The following is a 16047-nucleotide window of genomic DNA, read 5'->3' as shown; positions in this document are numbered from 1 at the left end:
ATTGGAGATGCAATGTTTGCATCATGGATATCTGGGTTGCATTAATGGAACTGTTTTGTTTAATGCTTACGTCAACTGTTAGAAAATAATCACATTGACACTTTTTTATTAATCTATTAAAAAATATTAAAATTATAAATGTCTGTGTAATTAATTATGATTAATAAGAAAGTTTAAATCAAATGTACTATTGAATTTATTAAGATTAATTTTGAACCAAGTCTTGTTAAGTTGATGAAGCTACAGAATTTTACAAAGATTTATAATTGTAATTCAAACTTTTTCTTTATTGAATTAAAGTTTAATACTGGATATTAATTAGTTGTATCATCGTCTCCCAAATATAAAAATTTTTGTTCATTTTTGTTGGCAATAACTGACAAGTACATTTTATAGAGACTGAATAAAAAAACATTAAACGACATTAAAATTATATTTAATTTATTTATTTTTATGGTAACTGTAAAATTCATTTTTTTATTTTTATTAATATATTAGGATAATTTACTAAATAAGTTTTACATCTGTTTTCGAAAGTTCTAAGAAATATATTTATTCAAACAAATAGAATTAAAAAAAATTTAAAAATGACACAGAAATTTTTTTAGTTTAGTTTTTATCTTCAAATCAATCCAAACTGAACTACATTTATGTTTAGTTTGAATATACTTAAACATAAATAAATCAAGACAAATCACAACATTTCTAAGAAATTTTGTTTAGTCTAAGAAAATAAATATTAAATGATATTTCACAGAATAATTAAAATAAAATTAAAAATACTTTAATATTATATTTTAAATTAAAAATTTGATTTAAAATTAGATAAATTCAAATATATATCCTTCAATATTAGTATTGTAGTGTGCAATGTTTAGTTATTTTTATTAATTCATTACAACAAATAACAAAAAGAGCTTTTATATTTTCTTGAATTACAAAAAAAAATGTTCAATTCCATAGACGAGAGTTGAACCCGGATTTTGACCGAGAAATTAACCAAATGTGCTAATACAGATTAATAAAGTATAATGTTGATGTTATTTTATTTGATTTAGCTTTCGTTTACTAAAGGACATGTAAATTGTTTATAAAATAAATACAAAATCAACATATCTATAATGTTTATAAAATAAATACATAGATTATTTTATAAATTAAATATTGCCGACAGATAAAGAGAAAAAAATATAAAAAACATTATTATATTATGTTATATTAAAAATGATATTATTAATGTAAATTTTTAATTAAAAAGATCAATTTAAAATTATAAAATATATATATATATATATATATATATATATATATATATATATATAATCTGTTAAGATTAATTCTAAACATATATAATTTAACACACTTGGAAACTCTTTCGAAATTTATGAAAATTTCATACCAACTTAGATAATGTTATAATTTAATATATTAACATTAACACACATATATTATATATATAAATCTAAAAATATTATTTAAAACAACAAAACAATTTTAAAAACAAAAATAATTAATCACTATAATAACTAATTTATAGAGTAAAAATTATTAATTTCTAAAATATATTAGGAATAAAAATTATAATTAATAATTAATTAGACTCTAAATTCATCAATAATAATAATAACTACCAAGATTTTAACTATAAATTTATTTTATTATTTTACTAATATTTTACAACAATCAATAAAATGTGTTTTTATATTTCCATGAGAATAGTAGAAAATATATTTTTTGACAAAAGGATTTTACTTTGAAAAAAGAAGTTTCGAAATCAGGAATTCAACCGGATTTCAAACTGAAATTAATAGAAAAATATATTATTTATAATTTATAAAATAAATACAAAATCAACATTACTTTACGTATCTAAAAGTTAAGAAATTTTTAATATTAATAGCAGGTAATATAGGTACTTAAAGTTTTATAATTTTATATAATTTAATTGTATTTTATTGAATATACACACCTTCTCAAACATTTTTATATATTATATAAATTACTGCTAAAATCATATTATATTATTCTTAACTTTAAAATATTACTTGGTGTTATTTTAATATAAAAAAATATGAATAATTTATTTGAAACTTTTTATTCAAAATAAAATATTAATTCAAATAAAATATTTTTATATTTAACTTAATTCACACATAAAATTTAGAATTCTCATACTAAGATACTTAGATTTTATCTTATATCTTAAATTAAATATTCCTACTTTTAGATAACAAATAAGAGATAAAATCTAAAAGACATGGTTATCTTTAAACATCATCTCTAAACTATAAAGTTATAATAAGATTATATTAATATCCATTTTTAATTGAAAAGATCGATTTAAAATTACAGAAAAATTACATACAATTTGTAGTTTTTATTTATAATATATATACATATGGTTATTGTAGTTTTTATTTATAAATTTATTGTATCATGTTAAAATTTATCATTTTCAAGGTTTCCACCAATCATAAAGATAATTTATTTGTGAATTGTATAACTATATATAAAACAGATTTCTTTTTTATCTTTTTATTTCTTTTTCAAATTTATCTTTTAAATGATTTTTTAATTAAAATAATTATTTTATTATTATTACAGTTCTTTTAAATTTAACTATTTTTGTAATTTGATGTTTTTAAACTTAATTATTCTTTTAATTATAAAACTACCTATAAAATAAATAAAAATTATTTATAATAAAATTATAAATATTAATTATATTTAATTTCATAATTATATATATATATATATACTTATATATAAGATATATATAAAGAGAGTTTTTTTATCCACATTTATCTTTGAAATGATTCTCTTAAAATTAAAATCATTATTTTATCACTTTTATCGTTTATTAAGTTTAACTTTTTTTTTAGTTTGACTTTAAACTTAATTATTTTTAATTATAAAACTATCTATAGAATAAATAAAAATTATTTATAAATAAAATTATAAAATTTATTTATAACTGACATAATAGTAATAAATAAATAAAATTATAAAATTTATTTATAAATAAAATTATAAATAAAATTATAAAATTATTTATAAATAAAATTTATTTATAAATAAAATTATTTATAACTGACATAAAATTTACCACACATTGTAATTTATTTGTGAATATATATATATAAAGTAATTATAATCGTGTTAAAAATATTGGTTATTCTTATCTCTGAAAATGTTTCTACTCCACTCATACACATTCTTTTCACTAAAAGATGTGTGTGGTTTATAAAATAAACACAAAGCAAATAATAATAAACAAATCATAAATGCAAGTAGTTGAAACTAAAATTATTATAGTTGAAGATACTCAAACTTTATCTTTTTTTATATTATAAATGTTTCTAAAAACACATATTGCAAAGTCAATATACTTAAAATTAAATCTTGTTTAGATAAGTTATTATTAACACATCCAATCAGTTAATAAATAAGAGATAAGATTTATCAATTTTTTTTATTTGTAATATCTTCTCCAAACTGTTATGATATAATAACACATAATTTCTTAGAAGATAATTTTTGTTATCTCTAGGATTATTTTTAAGAATTTATAAATTTTATTTTATGATAAGATAAGGTTATAAAAAACTATATATATTCACCTCACCTCCAATTTTCTTGTGTATTGAAATTTGAATCATAGGTGAACCCTTTACAAATTCTTCATTGGAGATCAGATAATTTCTCATATTGGTATCTCAGTTCATAAAGTTTGGAGCTTTATCCTCGTTTTCTTCTCAGTCATAGACATTTTATTCTGGGTAAGAACAATCTAATAATTTTTACTATTTCAAGTGGCCCAATTTGTTTTTCATCCAATGTTTGAAAGCTAATTCAGTTATCTGTAGTGTTCATGTTTAATTTATTTGGTCTTCATTGTTAATCCTTTGAATTTTCGTTTGTTTTGTGTGAAGCAAAACTGGGTCCTTTAAAAACTGTAAAATATATTTAAAATTCAATTTTTTTTATTTTTTATTTTCTACCATACAAAATTAATATATTTAAAAATTGAAAATGTTTTTTTTTTTATTTAAGTGACAAGATGGTTGTTTATGCAACTTTCCTTGATGTATATTTGATTGAAAATCAAATAAAAAAATTTTAATTTTAATTTTGAAAAGTACTGAAATTACAGTATGAATTTTTTATTGCATGCCCTGAAATTCCGTGCCAATGCATGATTTTTATGGACATATATTCAAGAGTGTAGACAGACTCGTATTAAGGGTGAAAGGGTAATAACCCCACTAAATTTATTTCCTCATATGACCTGTGACAACATAGGAATGTCTTATGTCATAGGTAAGAGGAACTTGATCAAACATGCATTAGCAATATTTTTTGGTCATCAAATTCTTTTAGTTTTGTTAATTGTTTGAATTTTAATAACTCCATGACCAAAGTTAGTTTTACAAAAGGTACTTGCTTGCTTTCTTGGGTGTTGATATTGTTGTCAAAAATTAACTTTTGTGAAGACTATTTTACTCTTATAAAGATTATGAAATGATAGTAAAATGGTGTTTAATAACTTTTTTCTTTGTCATTGTGATGTTTTGGTATATTCTATGATATGTTCAAGGGAGAGAACATGAAGATAAATTATAGGCTTGGTGCATTATTTAAGATTGTTATTAAGAAATCATAAGAAGACAACAATAGGGTCAGAATAAAAAGCAAAGATCGTGAATTAAGTTGCTTAGAATTAACATTAACTTGCTTGAAATTTATGAAATGCAGCATTAATAAGGCCAAGCCAACACAGAAAGAGACAGAAGAGCAGAAAAACTCCACCAAAAGCGATTCATGTAATTCAGGTAGACCTTTGAACTTTGAAGATTACTTTGAGAGATGACAACAAAGTTCCTCAAATATATATAACTCAAATCCCTTCATTTCAGGAACAGCAATCCCTACTCTACATCTGTTTCCCAGACTCTAACAAAACACAAACACATACACACAACCTTGTGTCATTTCCTTATAAGTCTCTTAAGGTTTTGTGTTGTGTGCGAAACATGACGGAAATATCTTTTTCTAACGAGTCGTGCTACATGAGTGCATGTAGTTTTGGCCAAGAGATGTGGTTCTACAGTGAACCAACTAGTCCTAGCAGGCTCAGACTGAGATCACCCTTTGATTCTCAAACAGACTCCACAACACCAACGGAAACAGAATATGAGGATTCAGACTTCACTGGGGATGAGTTTGAATTTGAAACCAGTCGTAGATTCAATGGTAGTGTCACTGACTTGGACTCTGAGATAAACCAGAAGGATGAGAAGAACCCTTTTGGTGATTCATTGCAGACTATGGCATTTGCTGATGAGCTTTTCTGTGATGGTAAAGTCTTGCCACAGATGCCACCTCTCAAACTTCCTCCCAGGCTTGAAAAATTTGAAGTTGGTAGCATTTACAGATCAAAACTGGCGTCTTCAAGGTCCTCGAGATTGGTGTTTAGACTTCGGCTTTCACGGCATAGTTTTCGGAACGATGACTCCGATCCCTTCACGGTGGCTTTGGAGAAGGTCAGAGGAGAAAAGAGAAGGAAATCAAATGTAAGACATGTTTTCAGGAGGAGTAGGTCACTTTCTTCATTCAGGAGTTTCAGACACAAGTTTAAGAAAAGTGTGAGAGTAACAAAGTCAAGTCAACCTGAGTCACATTGTAGTGACACAGCTGAAGTAGTTCGTGAGCTTGAGAAAAGGCCATTGAAGGAAGTATCAGGACGAACGAATGTGCTATCTGAGTCCAAAGGGTTGGTGTTTGCTAGAAAGATGAGACTAGTGGCATCAATTTCAAAACTTGATATAGCAACGAAGAAAGATGAGGGGAAAAGAGGTGGGTTTTGGAGAAGGAATAAGAAGAGGGAAAGCATAAAGAAGTTTTTGTTTCGGCTTCGTAACTTAGGAAAAGCCAATGCTCAAAGCAAGTTAGAAGATAAAATGGAAGCACAGGAGAGACCACCTTCGGTGAGGAAACTTGACTTGAAAGCTGCGACATCAACAGAATCAAAGCAATGTGATAGAGATCCAAGAACAGGTGAGCTGACAAAAACGAGATCGGTATGCCACAGGCCAAAGATTTTTCCCTGCTTGGGTTATGAGGACGAAAAGTGAAGTGATTCAATCATACAACGTCTCAGTAGAATATAGAAGTTAGCTGAAATGAATTATGAAAATTAAAGTTTATAATTCGTTCTTTTTGTGTAATAGCTTTGTTGTTGGATTTTGTCTATACTTTACCATTTTATACTGTCTTGTAAACCCTATGGGAGCAATGCTATTCAGAAATTGGTTATGTATATCTATTTTTTTCTGGAGTTTTTCCCAAGTGAATTTGCATATATAACAATCTGTATACTCCCTTTGTAGCCTTTTTTCTTCTTATATCCAAAAGAGAAACCAGTTTGCGTATAGAGAGAGTGAACTTTTAAGGCATGTTGTTATCTGATTTCAGCGCTAACTAACTTGAGAAAAGCAGATAGGTTTTAATTTAATCTTCTATATGTTGAGGAATGAATATTCTACAGCAGTAGTGCATAAATGAGTAATTTACATTGATTGAAATCACAGGCTAAAGTTGACCATGAAAAAAATGTATTAATAAAAAGGGGGGGAAGTGAATATAGGATAGTCTCAAACACTCATTTGACTGAATGAGAATCCTATATCCCATTTTCTCTAATGCAGAAGAACCTGCCCTGCCAATGCCCGAGAAGAATTCTAGTCTTGCCATAATGCTATGTGGAAGATTAATCTGATTAATCCAAGGTTTCAGAAGGCCAAATGCTTTTCCAAAGAGAAATCTCAGCCTCGCTCTTAAGCTTTCTGATTCCCCCATAAAAGCCATCTGCTTCATTTCCTTCTTCTCTATGATCTTTTCTACTGATAGTTGTCTTCCTCCACCGCGAGTCAGGAGTGTATTGATTGAACTCTAGCACCACCATGTCTGCAACCAACACATAATGCAGTGTCAAATAAACCATATTTGAATCCTAAGAAAAGAAACGTAAACATTTAAAGCCTTATGCCATGACTCAAAAAATTGACATGTTCAGTTTTCATTTTGGCCCAACTTATATTTTTTCAATATTCGTGGAGAAAAGCTTTTGATGGTATGTATGACTGTGTGGTCCACAGCATCAAATAGTCCACTCCAAAACCCCATAACAAAAACAGACAGGAACATGTGTAAAAACTGTCATCATGCTTGCACAAAATGATGAAAGAATATGACAACAGAGTTTATCAGAAAAAAGTTTTCTGACAGAAAGATAACAGCTAAAAGCAATGCGTAATCATGGCCAGGAAGCAATGTGTTTACAAAGTTCATTTATACATACGGAGGCACAGATTAGTGTTTTGCATTATTATTCTCCTGTTGATAGTGTTATATATGGTTAAGGGAATGCTAAATGAAACATCAAATTGGGTAGCTAAGTAGAAGTTGTGGATTATTCCGGTCGTATCAGATAATGGAAGCAAACTTTTGAAGCTTATAGTGACCGTGGTATCCCCACATTACATAAAAGGAAAACAGAACCTACAAGAGAAACTAATTTAATTTTGTTTATTTTAACGTAGTTGGCCATGAATGTATCCACTGAGACATAAGTTATCAATGTGTTGGTGGAATTATGACATGAGGACCATGATATGTCTAGGGGACCAATCATATACCATAGCTGGTGGTCCAAATTTTGATATATTATCAGGAAAGGAACCTAGCCCAAATTGTGGTATGCTCTGCCAAAGTGATCTTCACATTCAAGTCATTCTTTTCACCATTTGATCTCCACAATGAAAAACATAATGATGGTAAATAACAAAACTTCAAAACATTTAATCCATAAACCAAAATACTTCAACCTTCACTCAATTCCTTTTTCTTCAAAACTCTGCAGGGGTTGTTGTTACCTTTTTTCCATATTTAAACATTATTTAGTTGAATCCAAGAGAGCACAATTCATCTAAATTCTAGAGTCATCCTTTCAATCAATCACTAAATCATATCCTCCTTATTTTGATCCACTGCTCAATTTTACTCAGAAAATAGTTCAACTTGAACTGAGGAACAGAACATTGATTGAATGAATGATAAAAGGTAAAATCTACAGCCACGAAATTATAACTAATGATGAAACACATTAAATTAAAAGGAAAATTCATCAACTCACCACTACTATGACAGCGGCAGTAATTTTCGTTCCCATTGCATAACTCCAAGTGGCCTACAACACCATACCACCAACCTGCCATAAAGATGCATTTCATCACGCAACTATTCAAAGAAAGGGTAATTAATTGTAAACTATGATCCATAAATAAAATTAAGTAATTAGTTTTATATCAAAGATTTAAAATTGTATTCCCCATAAAATTGTATTCATCCAAGTTTTGATTTTTCTGTCCATGGTCATTCTTGTTTAATGTTTGCTTAACAATCTAAAGACTATTTATGATAACAATAGAAGTAGAAGAACAAGTTGAGTAAAGGAGCAAACCATAAGGAAATTCCTTGTTCCTTCTCCATTGAATCTCTACGTGATCGCCAGGATGCAAATCATGCAGACAATCGGAGATATGAAGATCATGGGGAGGAGTATCAACAGGTGGTGCTCTTAGCCTTTCCCATGGAATGCCATGCTCTACTGCAACTGCCCTTCTTCCATGTGGTGGATACCTGTAATCAATAATTAATAAATAATTAGGCCACTAGATCTATCCTCTTATACTTCCTTTTTTCAATAATCCTTTATTTTCCTTGTGGAAACTCTTCAAAACTCAGCGGAAAATTTTTCTTTCGATGGCTGATGATGGGAACAAACATAGAACCACCAAGAATCATGTCCAATTACCTGGCTTGGAAGGTGTCAGTTTGAGGATCATAGCTAAGTTCAGCATCATAGCAAGATAACATAAATCCTACATGGCCATTCTGCAGGCAAAAAGGGAAAAATGTAACTAACTTGTGAGAAAAAACAATAACTTTCTATTCCAGTTAACATAAAAAAGCAAACTTGATTTAATATTGAGGGTGGCATGTTAGAATACAAGTTTTGGATAGGAAAAGGCGTAAAGGGTTAATTCACAATTGTAGATACCTCACGGTTATAGACCTGAGCAGGAAACCAGAAGTCGCCAGTCTCAAGAGCAAGATACCATCTCATGAGTGAATCAGGAGGCAAATAAGTTGACTGCTTGCAGGTATTATTTGTATCCACCTTGGTTCTCATCCATGAAAAAGGCCAATGAAGGGACACAAGCCTCATCAAGCTCCTCTGCCTGCCATATCTAAGAGTTTCAGCATTCCCTTTAGAAGCAACATGCCATTTCCACTCCCTATAAGCAGCTTCACCAATAACTCTACCCCATTTCTGTTTCATGTGCCTCTCCCAGAGGTGATCACTCACACACCTCTCCCTCAAGGAGCGGCAAACACTAGCCATTTGACAAAGTGGAGCTGGAGGGAGCTTTTCAAGAATGCATTCTAACACCAGGTCTGGCAAGTCCAACACTGACATGTTTTGGGAGTCTTCAACACTCTCCACCTTGGAAGTAAGAGCCTTCTTCACTAGAGACATTGTTGTGGGAATTGGACAAGGAAAACAAAGCAAAAAGTGGTTCCTAAACAGCTTAGAGATGGACTTCACTAACAAGTCTTTGTAAAAAAAAGGGGAGATCAACCTGACCTCACCAGCCCATGATGGGAGTGGTTTGAGAGAGAGGAGAGGCTTTAAAAACAGAAAGAAGGAGATGCAGGTGAGAAAGTAAAGTAGCATTAGCACGTAAGATGTCTTTCACAGGTCAAGTTCGAGTTTGGCATATACGATAACACAACCTTAATGTCAATTGTGCAACATCAATGGCTATCAAAAGGAAAACCAGAATGGCCTCACTACTTGACACAGATTAATGGCACACCCTCCCTTCCTTGTTGGAAAGAAACACAAGAAGCAAATTGGAACCTTCAAAAGAAAACACCTTTTAAAGATGGGGGGTTTTATTGGTTCAATTAAAGCCCACCAAAACCCAATGGTGGGCCTCCTAGGCCGAAGTTAGATCAGAATAAATTAGGTAGACAACCACACGAATGAACCATGGAAATAAACCCACAGTAGCTTAATACTAACTCTCTCTCTTATTGGCTTCCAATAAAGAGAGAGAACAACACAACCGTGTAGTCAACCTAAACAGCTGTCATTCAATGAAGAATCTGTATACAGTAGTCCTCAGAAGATGGGAACATCAACACAGCAAGAAACGGAGGTGGGGGCACCAAGATCTGATAGCAGTTTTATAAAGCCTAGAAATGGAATTGAAAATGAAAAAAGATGGAAGATGAGTCTGTGCAACAAGAACCAAATATATATATATATATATATATATATATATACGTATAAATATATGATATTATATCTGAAGAATCTCTAAATCTTATTGGTAAGTGAATAAATCTTCTGGGAATATAATTGGCGAGCAGCTAGAATAAAATAGATCTAGCTAGTTGGAACTTATGCAGAAAGAGGCCCACAGAGCAGCCTCAAGATCCACAAAAACAACGGAAGCAAGGTAAAGGACAATCTCTGGGGTGGTGGGGAAGATTATGGACAGACAGATACAGAAGAAGAGGATTAAAAAGAGACTCTGGTGAAGAGGATAATGAAGGTGAAGGGTGGTAGGGCCTCCCCTCACTCCACCAAATTCTTCACCTCACCTCAATTATTATCCTCTCTTCTGCAAATGCAATCACACAATTCTCTCTCTCTTTTTCTTCTTCTTCTTCTTCTTGTGTTTGTGGGGCAATATAGAGAACAATTGGTGGACAGTGAAAGGAAAAGGCAGAGTAATTTATGCACAAATAATGAAATGGGAGGCTGAGGTTACGTTAGATTTTTGTGGATGCCAAACACATTTCTACTCTTAAACATAGACATGTCATCACCCATGGCTCTTCCTTTATCATGCAATCATCCACGGATTTCCACAAAAATATCCATAATTAAAACCATGAATTTTAAACCTTTTTTAATTCCTTCTATCAATAGCACTATTTATTATTATTTTTCTCTGCAAAATCTTGTACAATTTGTTTTTCTTGTTCCAACTTCTACTTGGAGGGAAACGTGTCTGACTACAAAAGGCAACTACGTTGGATAACGTATATAGGACGAGATTCGTTAACGTTAAAGCTGCAGATGAGGGTTTCCATCCTCTGCAACCGCGTCCACCGTAACAAACATCTTCTCCCGCACATCTCACACCTTTTCATTACTTCAATTAAAATATTTGTTCCTTGTTTGGATAATTGGACGGTGCGATAAAACCGCCACACTCTAACGTGAATTTGCGTCCTTGCTTTGCTTAATTACTCTTATCATTGTCACTTTTACTTTTTTGAACGCAAGTTAACAAACACACCCTAAGTGTATTTCTACACCACTTTTTTTTTTAATAATTCAACTTTCTTTTTCCACTCATAAAATTAATTGAATAAACTCATTGCACTAACATTACGTTATTACCAAGTCAAATTTAACTTCAAGTTTCAAATTCAAACTTAAAAAAAAAAAGACTGATTTGAGGTCAGTTCAAGATTAGTGAGTCAATTTAATGCATCACGTGTTTTGAAAAATTTATTATTTGAGAAAACACTTTTTTTTTCTAAAAGATAATGAGTAATTGCTAATTTTAAAATAAATAGAAATTGACATATAAATATGTTTCATTGATTATATTATTCTTTCAAGAATCTAATACGGAGACTGAGTTCACTAATGAAATCTATACTTAAAAAATTGAACATGATTTTCTTCTTTAAACATTAATACTACTTTTTACAGATTAGGATAAAGTGTTTTCTTAAAAAATTCTCAATGTTTAATATATGTTTATGATGTCTATAGCTTCTATAGTAACAATAACAATATTTAAAAAAAAAAAAACTTCTACTCTACACTTTTTTTTGTTTGTTAACCATTGTAAACTATATCACTAAGCTTTAATTATATATAATTTGCAGAAGAAACTAATATTATAGTTATCTTTCAGTGGACTAAGTATCTTTTTAATTTTTTAAGTTGGGATCAATTTATCTTTTATTTTAATTTAAAAGTAATACTTTAACACTGATTAACACGATATAACCATTTATATTTTTTTAATCAAATACGTTATAATTCGAATTGTAATTATAAAATAAATTGATTAAATCAATCTGTGTAGGCGTAGGAAGATGAAATCATGAATTAATTATTACTTGTATTGTCTAACTCTGTTTTATTTATTTAATATTGAAAAATATAGGAAGACGATGGATGTGTATCTCCCTTCCCTAGGATTTAATATTTAAAATTGAATGATGTTAGAAAGAGAAAATATTGAATTATTGGTGCTCTCACTCTCAAAGTTTGGTGATATTGATATTGATATTGATATTGTGATTGATGTCTTGGGTGGTCCATCACCTCACAATATTCCATAACGCAATTCTTTCTTTTCACAGAGAGAGAAGAATGAATTATTATTGTGCTTCCATGAAGATGAAGATGATAAACTTTCAACTCAACTAAAATTTTATATAAACTTTATGTTTAACTTACTTTAAAATAAAAATATCAACTATGTTAATAAAGTATTCTATAAAAATAAATATTTTATCATCTATTTAAAATAAATATTTTCTTTTATTTTTATTGGAAGTCTAGCATATCTTATTAATTTAAAATATATATAAATAAATATAAATTTTATTTTATAAATCAAAATTAGATTTAAAATCTATTTATTAACATAATATTAGAATTAAGATACTCGTGGTTTATTGGATTATTAACTACAAACTTTATTTTATAAATTAATTTTACAAAATTGAATTAAACTTAAAATCTATTTTTCTAGAAACTTTTCATTTATAAATAATTAAATATTATTGATCTAAATAAATAAGATTTAAATCCAATTTACATAAAAGAGTAACTCTAATTTAAAACCTTAAAACAACATATCTATAAATCATTATTTTCTTACGAAATGCTTAACTTTCTTACCTGTAGAACTTAAATTCAGAAAAACTTATATTAATTTATATCTGATATTAATCTCAGCATATAAGAAGGAGAAGAAAAAACATGTGCATTTAAGAATTAGAGGAAAACTATCTTCTAAATATTTAGATAAATACACCCCAAATAATGAACATTCACGTACAATATGTGTTAGTTTGACACTATAAAATATTGTGATCATGTCATTGGTTTATGATGCATGAGATATGAAAGGTGTAAAGTATTGACATGTATGTATGACATTGGTCCTTCAATAATATGGTTGATATATGGAGCAACCATCATTGTCAAAAAAAAATTCACAATAACTTCACTTTAATTTAATAACACAAAGTATAATTATTTAGCTATAGAGTAGGCATAGATATCTAGGCTTAGGTTTAGGTTTAACCATAGCTATGATTTTAAGCATCACTCACTATACTTTCTTTCTGGTCCATGGTGGAGATCATTCATTAGGGTTTTTCTTATTTTTATTTTTCCAAATTTATTTTTCTTTTGAAATGATAATTTGAAAACATTTTTTTAATGAGATGATCATTCTGATTGATCTATATTGGTGTTTATAATTATTATTTCATTATGTGATTGATCTATATTGATGTTTATAATTATTATTATTAATTGTGAAGTAATTTTGAACAAATCAAAAAATAACATATAGATGATGTTAAAATATATAGACACGTAAATGACGTTAAAATGTTATAAAAAAAATGTTGTGAAAGTATTATATATATATATATATATATGCAATATTTTTTAATGATAACTTTGTTTCTTTCTTCTTTTTTGGCTGTTCAATATTGACACTTGAAAATCTAAGCTAAGCCACTGAAATTGAACCTTAAAATGGTTTTTTTTGTTCATCATTAAATTTGTTTTTAAGCTGGCTGAACCATTTTTTTTCAAATTAAAATGTTCTTACATATCTTTGAAGAAACTATTTGCACACGCAAGTTGTTTGGAAACTATTTTTTAATGTTATCACAATCATGAGACTTTTTTAATGGTCGCTTTTACCAATATTTAAACTTCTTTTTTCTACTCAAGAATATGACTTGTTCATATCCAACTTATTTTAATTAAAAGCCTAATCACTAGTAAAACAGAATTTAGAATATAAGACAATCACTTTTCTTTGGCATATCTTATTCATCACATCGTGATATTAAGACTGACAATTTTTTTAATAAAAAAAGAAGCATACTTAATTTCTTTGACTCTGTGTCAAATAATTCACATCTACTCTGATTCTGAAAATAAATATATACACCTTTCTTATATTTTTAATAAAATGAAACTTATATCCCTTCAATAAATAAATACATATATATATATATATATATATATATATATATATATATATATATATATATATTTTAAAAAGTTGAGTAGTTTATATTAAAGTACTCAATTTTTTATTAATTTTCTATTTAAATTTGATTTAATTTTATATTTTTAAATAAATAAGAAATGAGAGTGTCACTTAAAAAAAAATACAAAAAGTTAAGTTTTTTTATTAAAATAAAAAATCCATTAAACGGTAAGAAATATGAATATTATTTTACTAATAATATTAAATATATGAGTGTTTATTTTAAAATTAGTGTTATTTGATACAATTTAGGAAAGATAAATTTTATTTTTTCTTTGATAATAAATATAAAGTAATAACACAAATAAATAAATAAACAACCGTATTACCAAAATAAAAGGGACATTGCATGCTTTACATAAACAATCAAATTATCGGGTTGAAAAGAAAGATCAACTAAAGTTTCATCTAGAAATTAAACATCAATACAAATTGATAAATAATTCATACTAATAATGGAACTTGTTTTAGCAATAGCTATATCAAACTTAGTTCTATACATGCTATGATAGACAGTTGATAATTATTAACATCTTTGATAAAAAAAATTAAGAGATATAGAAATATATTTTTAAAATATAAGAAATATATGAGGGATTTAAAAAGAATCTCTTACTAGAAATTTCAAAAATAAAATAAAAAAAATCAATGATTAAGTTATAAAAGCTTAAAGTCAAATGGTAACAGTAACCAAAGACTTTGTGCTAATAATGATAGTGATCATAATTCTGTAACAATGGAGAATCAAAAGTGGAATTGATACAGAATTGTACTATAACACAAGCTTTTCATTCATTGCATAGAGTACAACGAGGAAGCATTATCAGTTTAAGGGACTCAACAAATGCCAAACAAAAGTGACTTTGTTGGGTTTGCTTCATTCTGGTTTTTTAGGTAATAACAAAATAGAATAATGGTACAACAATTTATAAATAAAAAATAATAATAAATTAATTAAAGATAAAAGATAAAAATAATATATTTAATATTTTTTTAAGTTAATATATATCAATCGTATGTATTAATATTAATATATAAAAACTCTAGAAACACTAAATTATTAATGATTTATCGAAGATAAAATATCATTTTGGGAATATTTTTCTGAGCAACAAATATAAGAAGTTGTTTAATGTAAGTTTCTTTTTACAAATCATCCTTAAATGTATGGTTGATATCCGGTAGATAAAAGGATCATTGATGAAAAGTTACCAAAGCTATAATGATAAAAAATGAATTTTTATATTTTTCAAGAAATGATGAAAAGTAAAAAAGAAATTAAGAAAAAATAATGTTAAATAAAAAAAAATTGATGTATATCGGAATATATTTTTCAACTACATAAGAAAGCAATACGAAAGAAAGTATAGTTAGTGTGTATGAGTGTGGTGAGGTCAACAATTTAAAAGTGTAGTATTTTTTTCTGAGGAACTGAAGAGCAATGGTGGATAAGGGCACCTTAAAAGATTGAGACATTAAAAAAGCAACCTTTTTTCTTGGGTGTGTGAAGTGGGCAACGTGGCTGAAGGAAAGCATCGTTAGAAATTGCAGGCCCTGCAATGGATGCAGTCACTTAGCACAATAG

The 16047-nt window shown here is 28.0% G+C and overlaps 2 protein-coding genes across 2 annotated transcripts; one reads left to right on the top strand and one right to left on the bottom strand.

The window, feature by feature from the left end:
- The first annotated feature begins 5033 nt into the window (after positions 1-5033).
- LOC108338614 (uncharacterized) lies at positions 5034-6491 on the top strand. Its single transcript, XM_017575604.2, has one exon. The coding sequence runs from the start codon at positions 5034-5036 to the stop codon at positions 6132-6134; it is 1101 nt and encodes a 366-aa protein (XP_017431093.1). The 3' UTR covers positions 6135-6491.
- Positions 6486-10990, bottom strand: LOC108338613 (F-box protein At2g26850). The gene is made up of 5 exons (XM_017575603.2): positions 9122-10990; positions 8876-8955; positions 8522-8700; positions 8195-8269; positions 6486-6966 (listed from the first exon to the last, which is right to left on the bottom strand). The coding sequence occupies exons 1-5, from the start codon at positions 9797-9799 to the stop codon at positions 6779-6781; spliced, it is 1200 nt and encodes a 399-aa protein (XP_017431092.1). The 5' UTR covers positions 9800-10990; the 3' UTR covers positions 6486-6778.
- Positions 10991-16047: the final 5057 nt, after the last annotated feature.

This window comes from Vigna angularis, chromosome 7 (assembly GCF_016808095.1).
Source record: "Vigna angularis cultivar LongXiaoDou No.4 chromosome 7, ASM1680809v1, whole genome shotgun sequence".
Classification (NCBI taxonomy): Eukaryota; Viridiplantae; Streptophyta; class Magnoliopsida; order Fabales; family Fabaceae; genus Vigna; species Vigna angularis.
The sequence above is the reverse complement of the archived record's forward strand: the minus strand, read 5'-3'. Positions and strand labels throughout refer to the sequence as shown.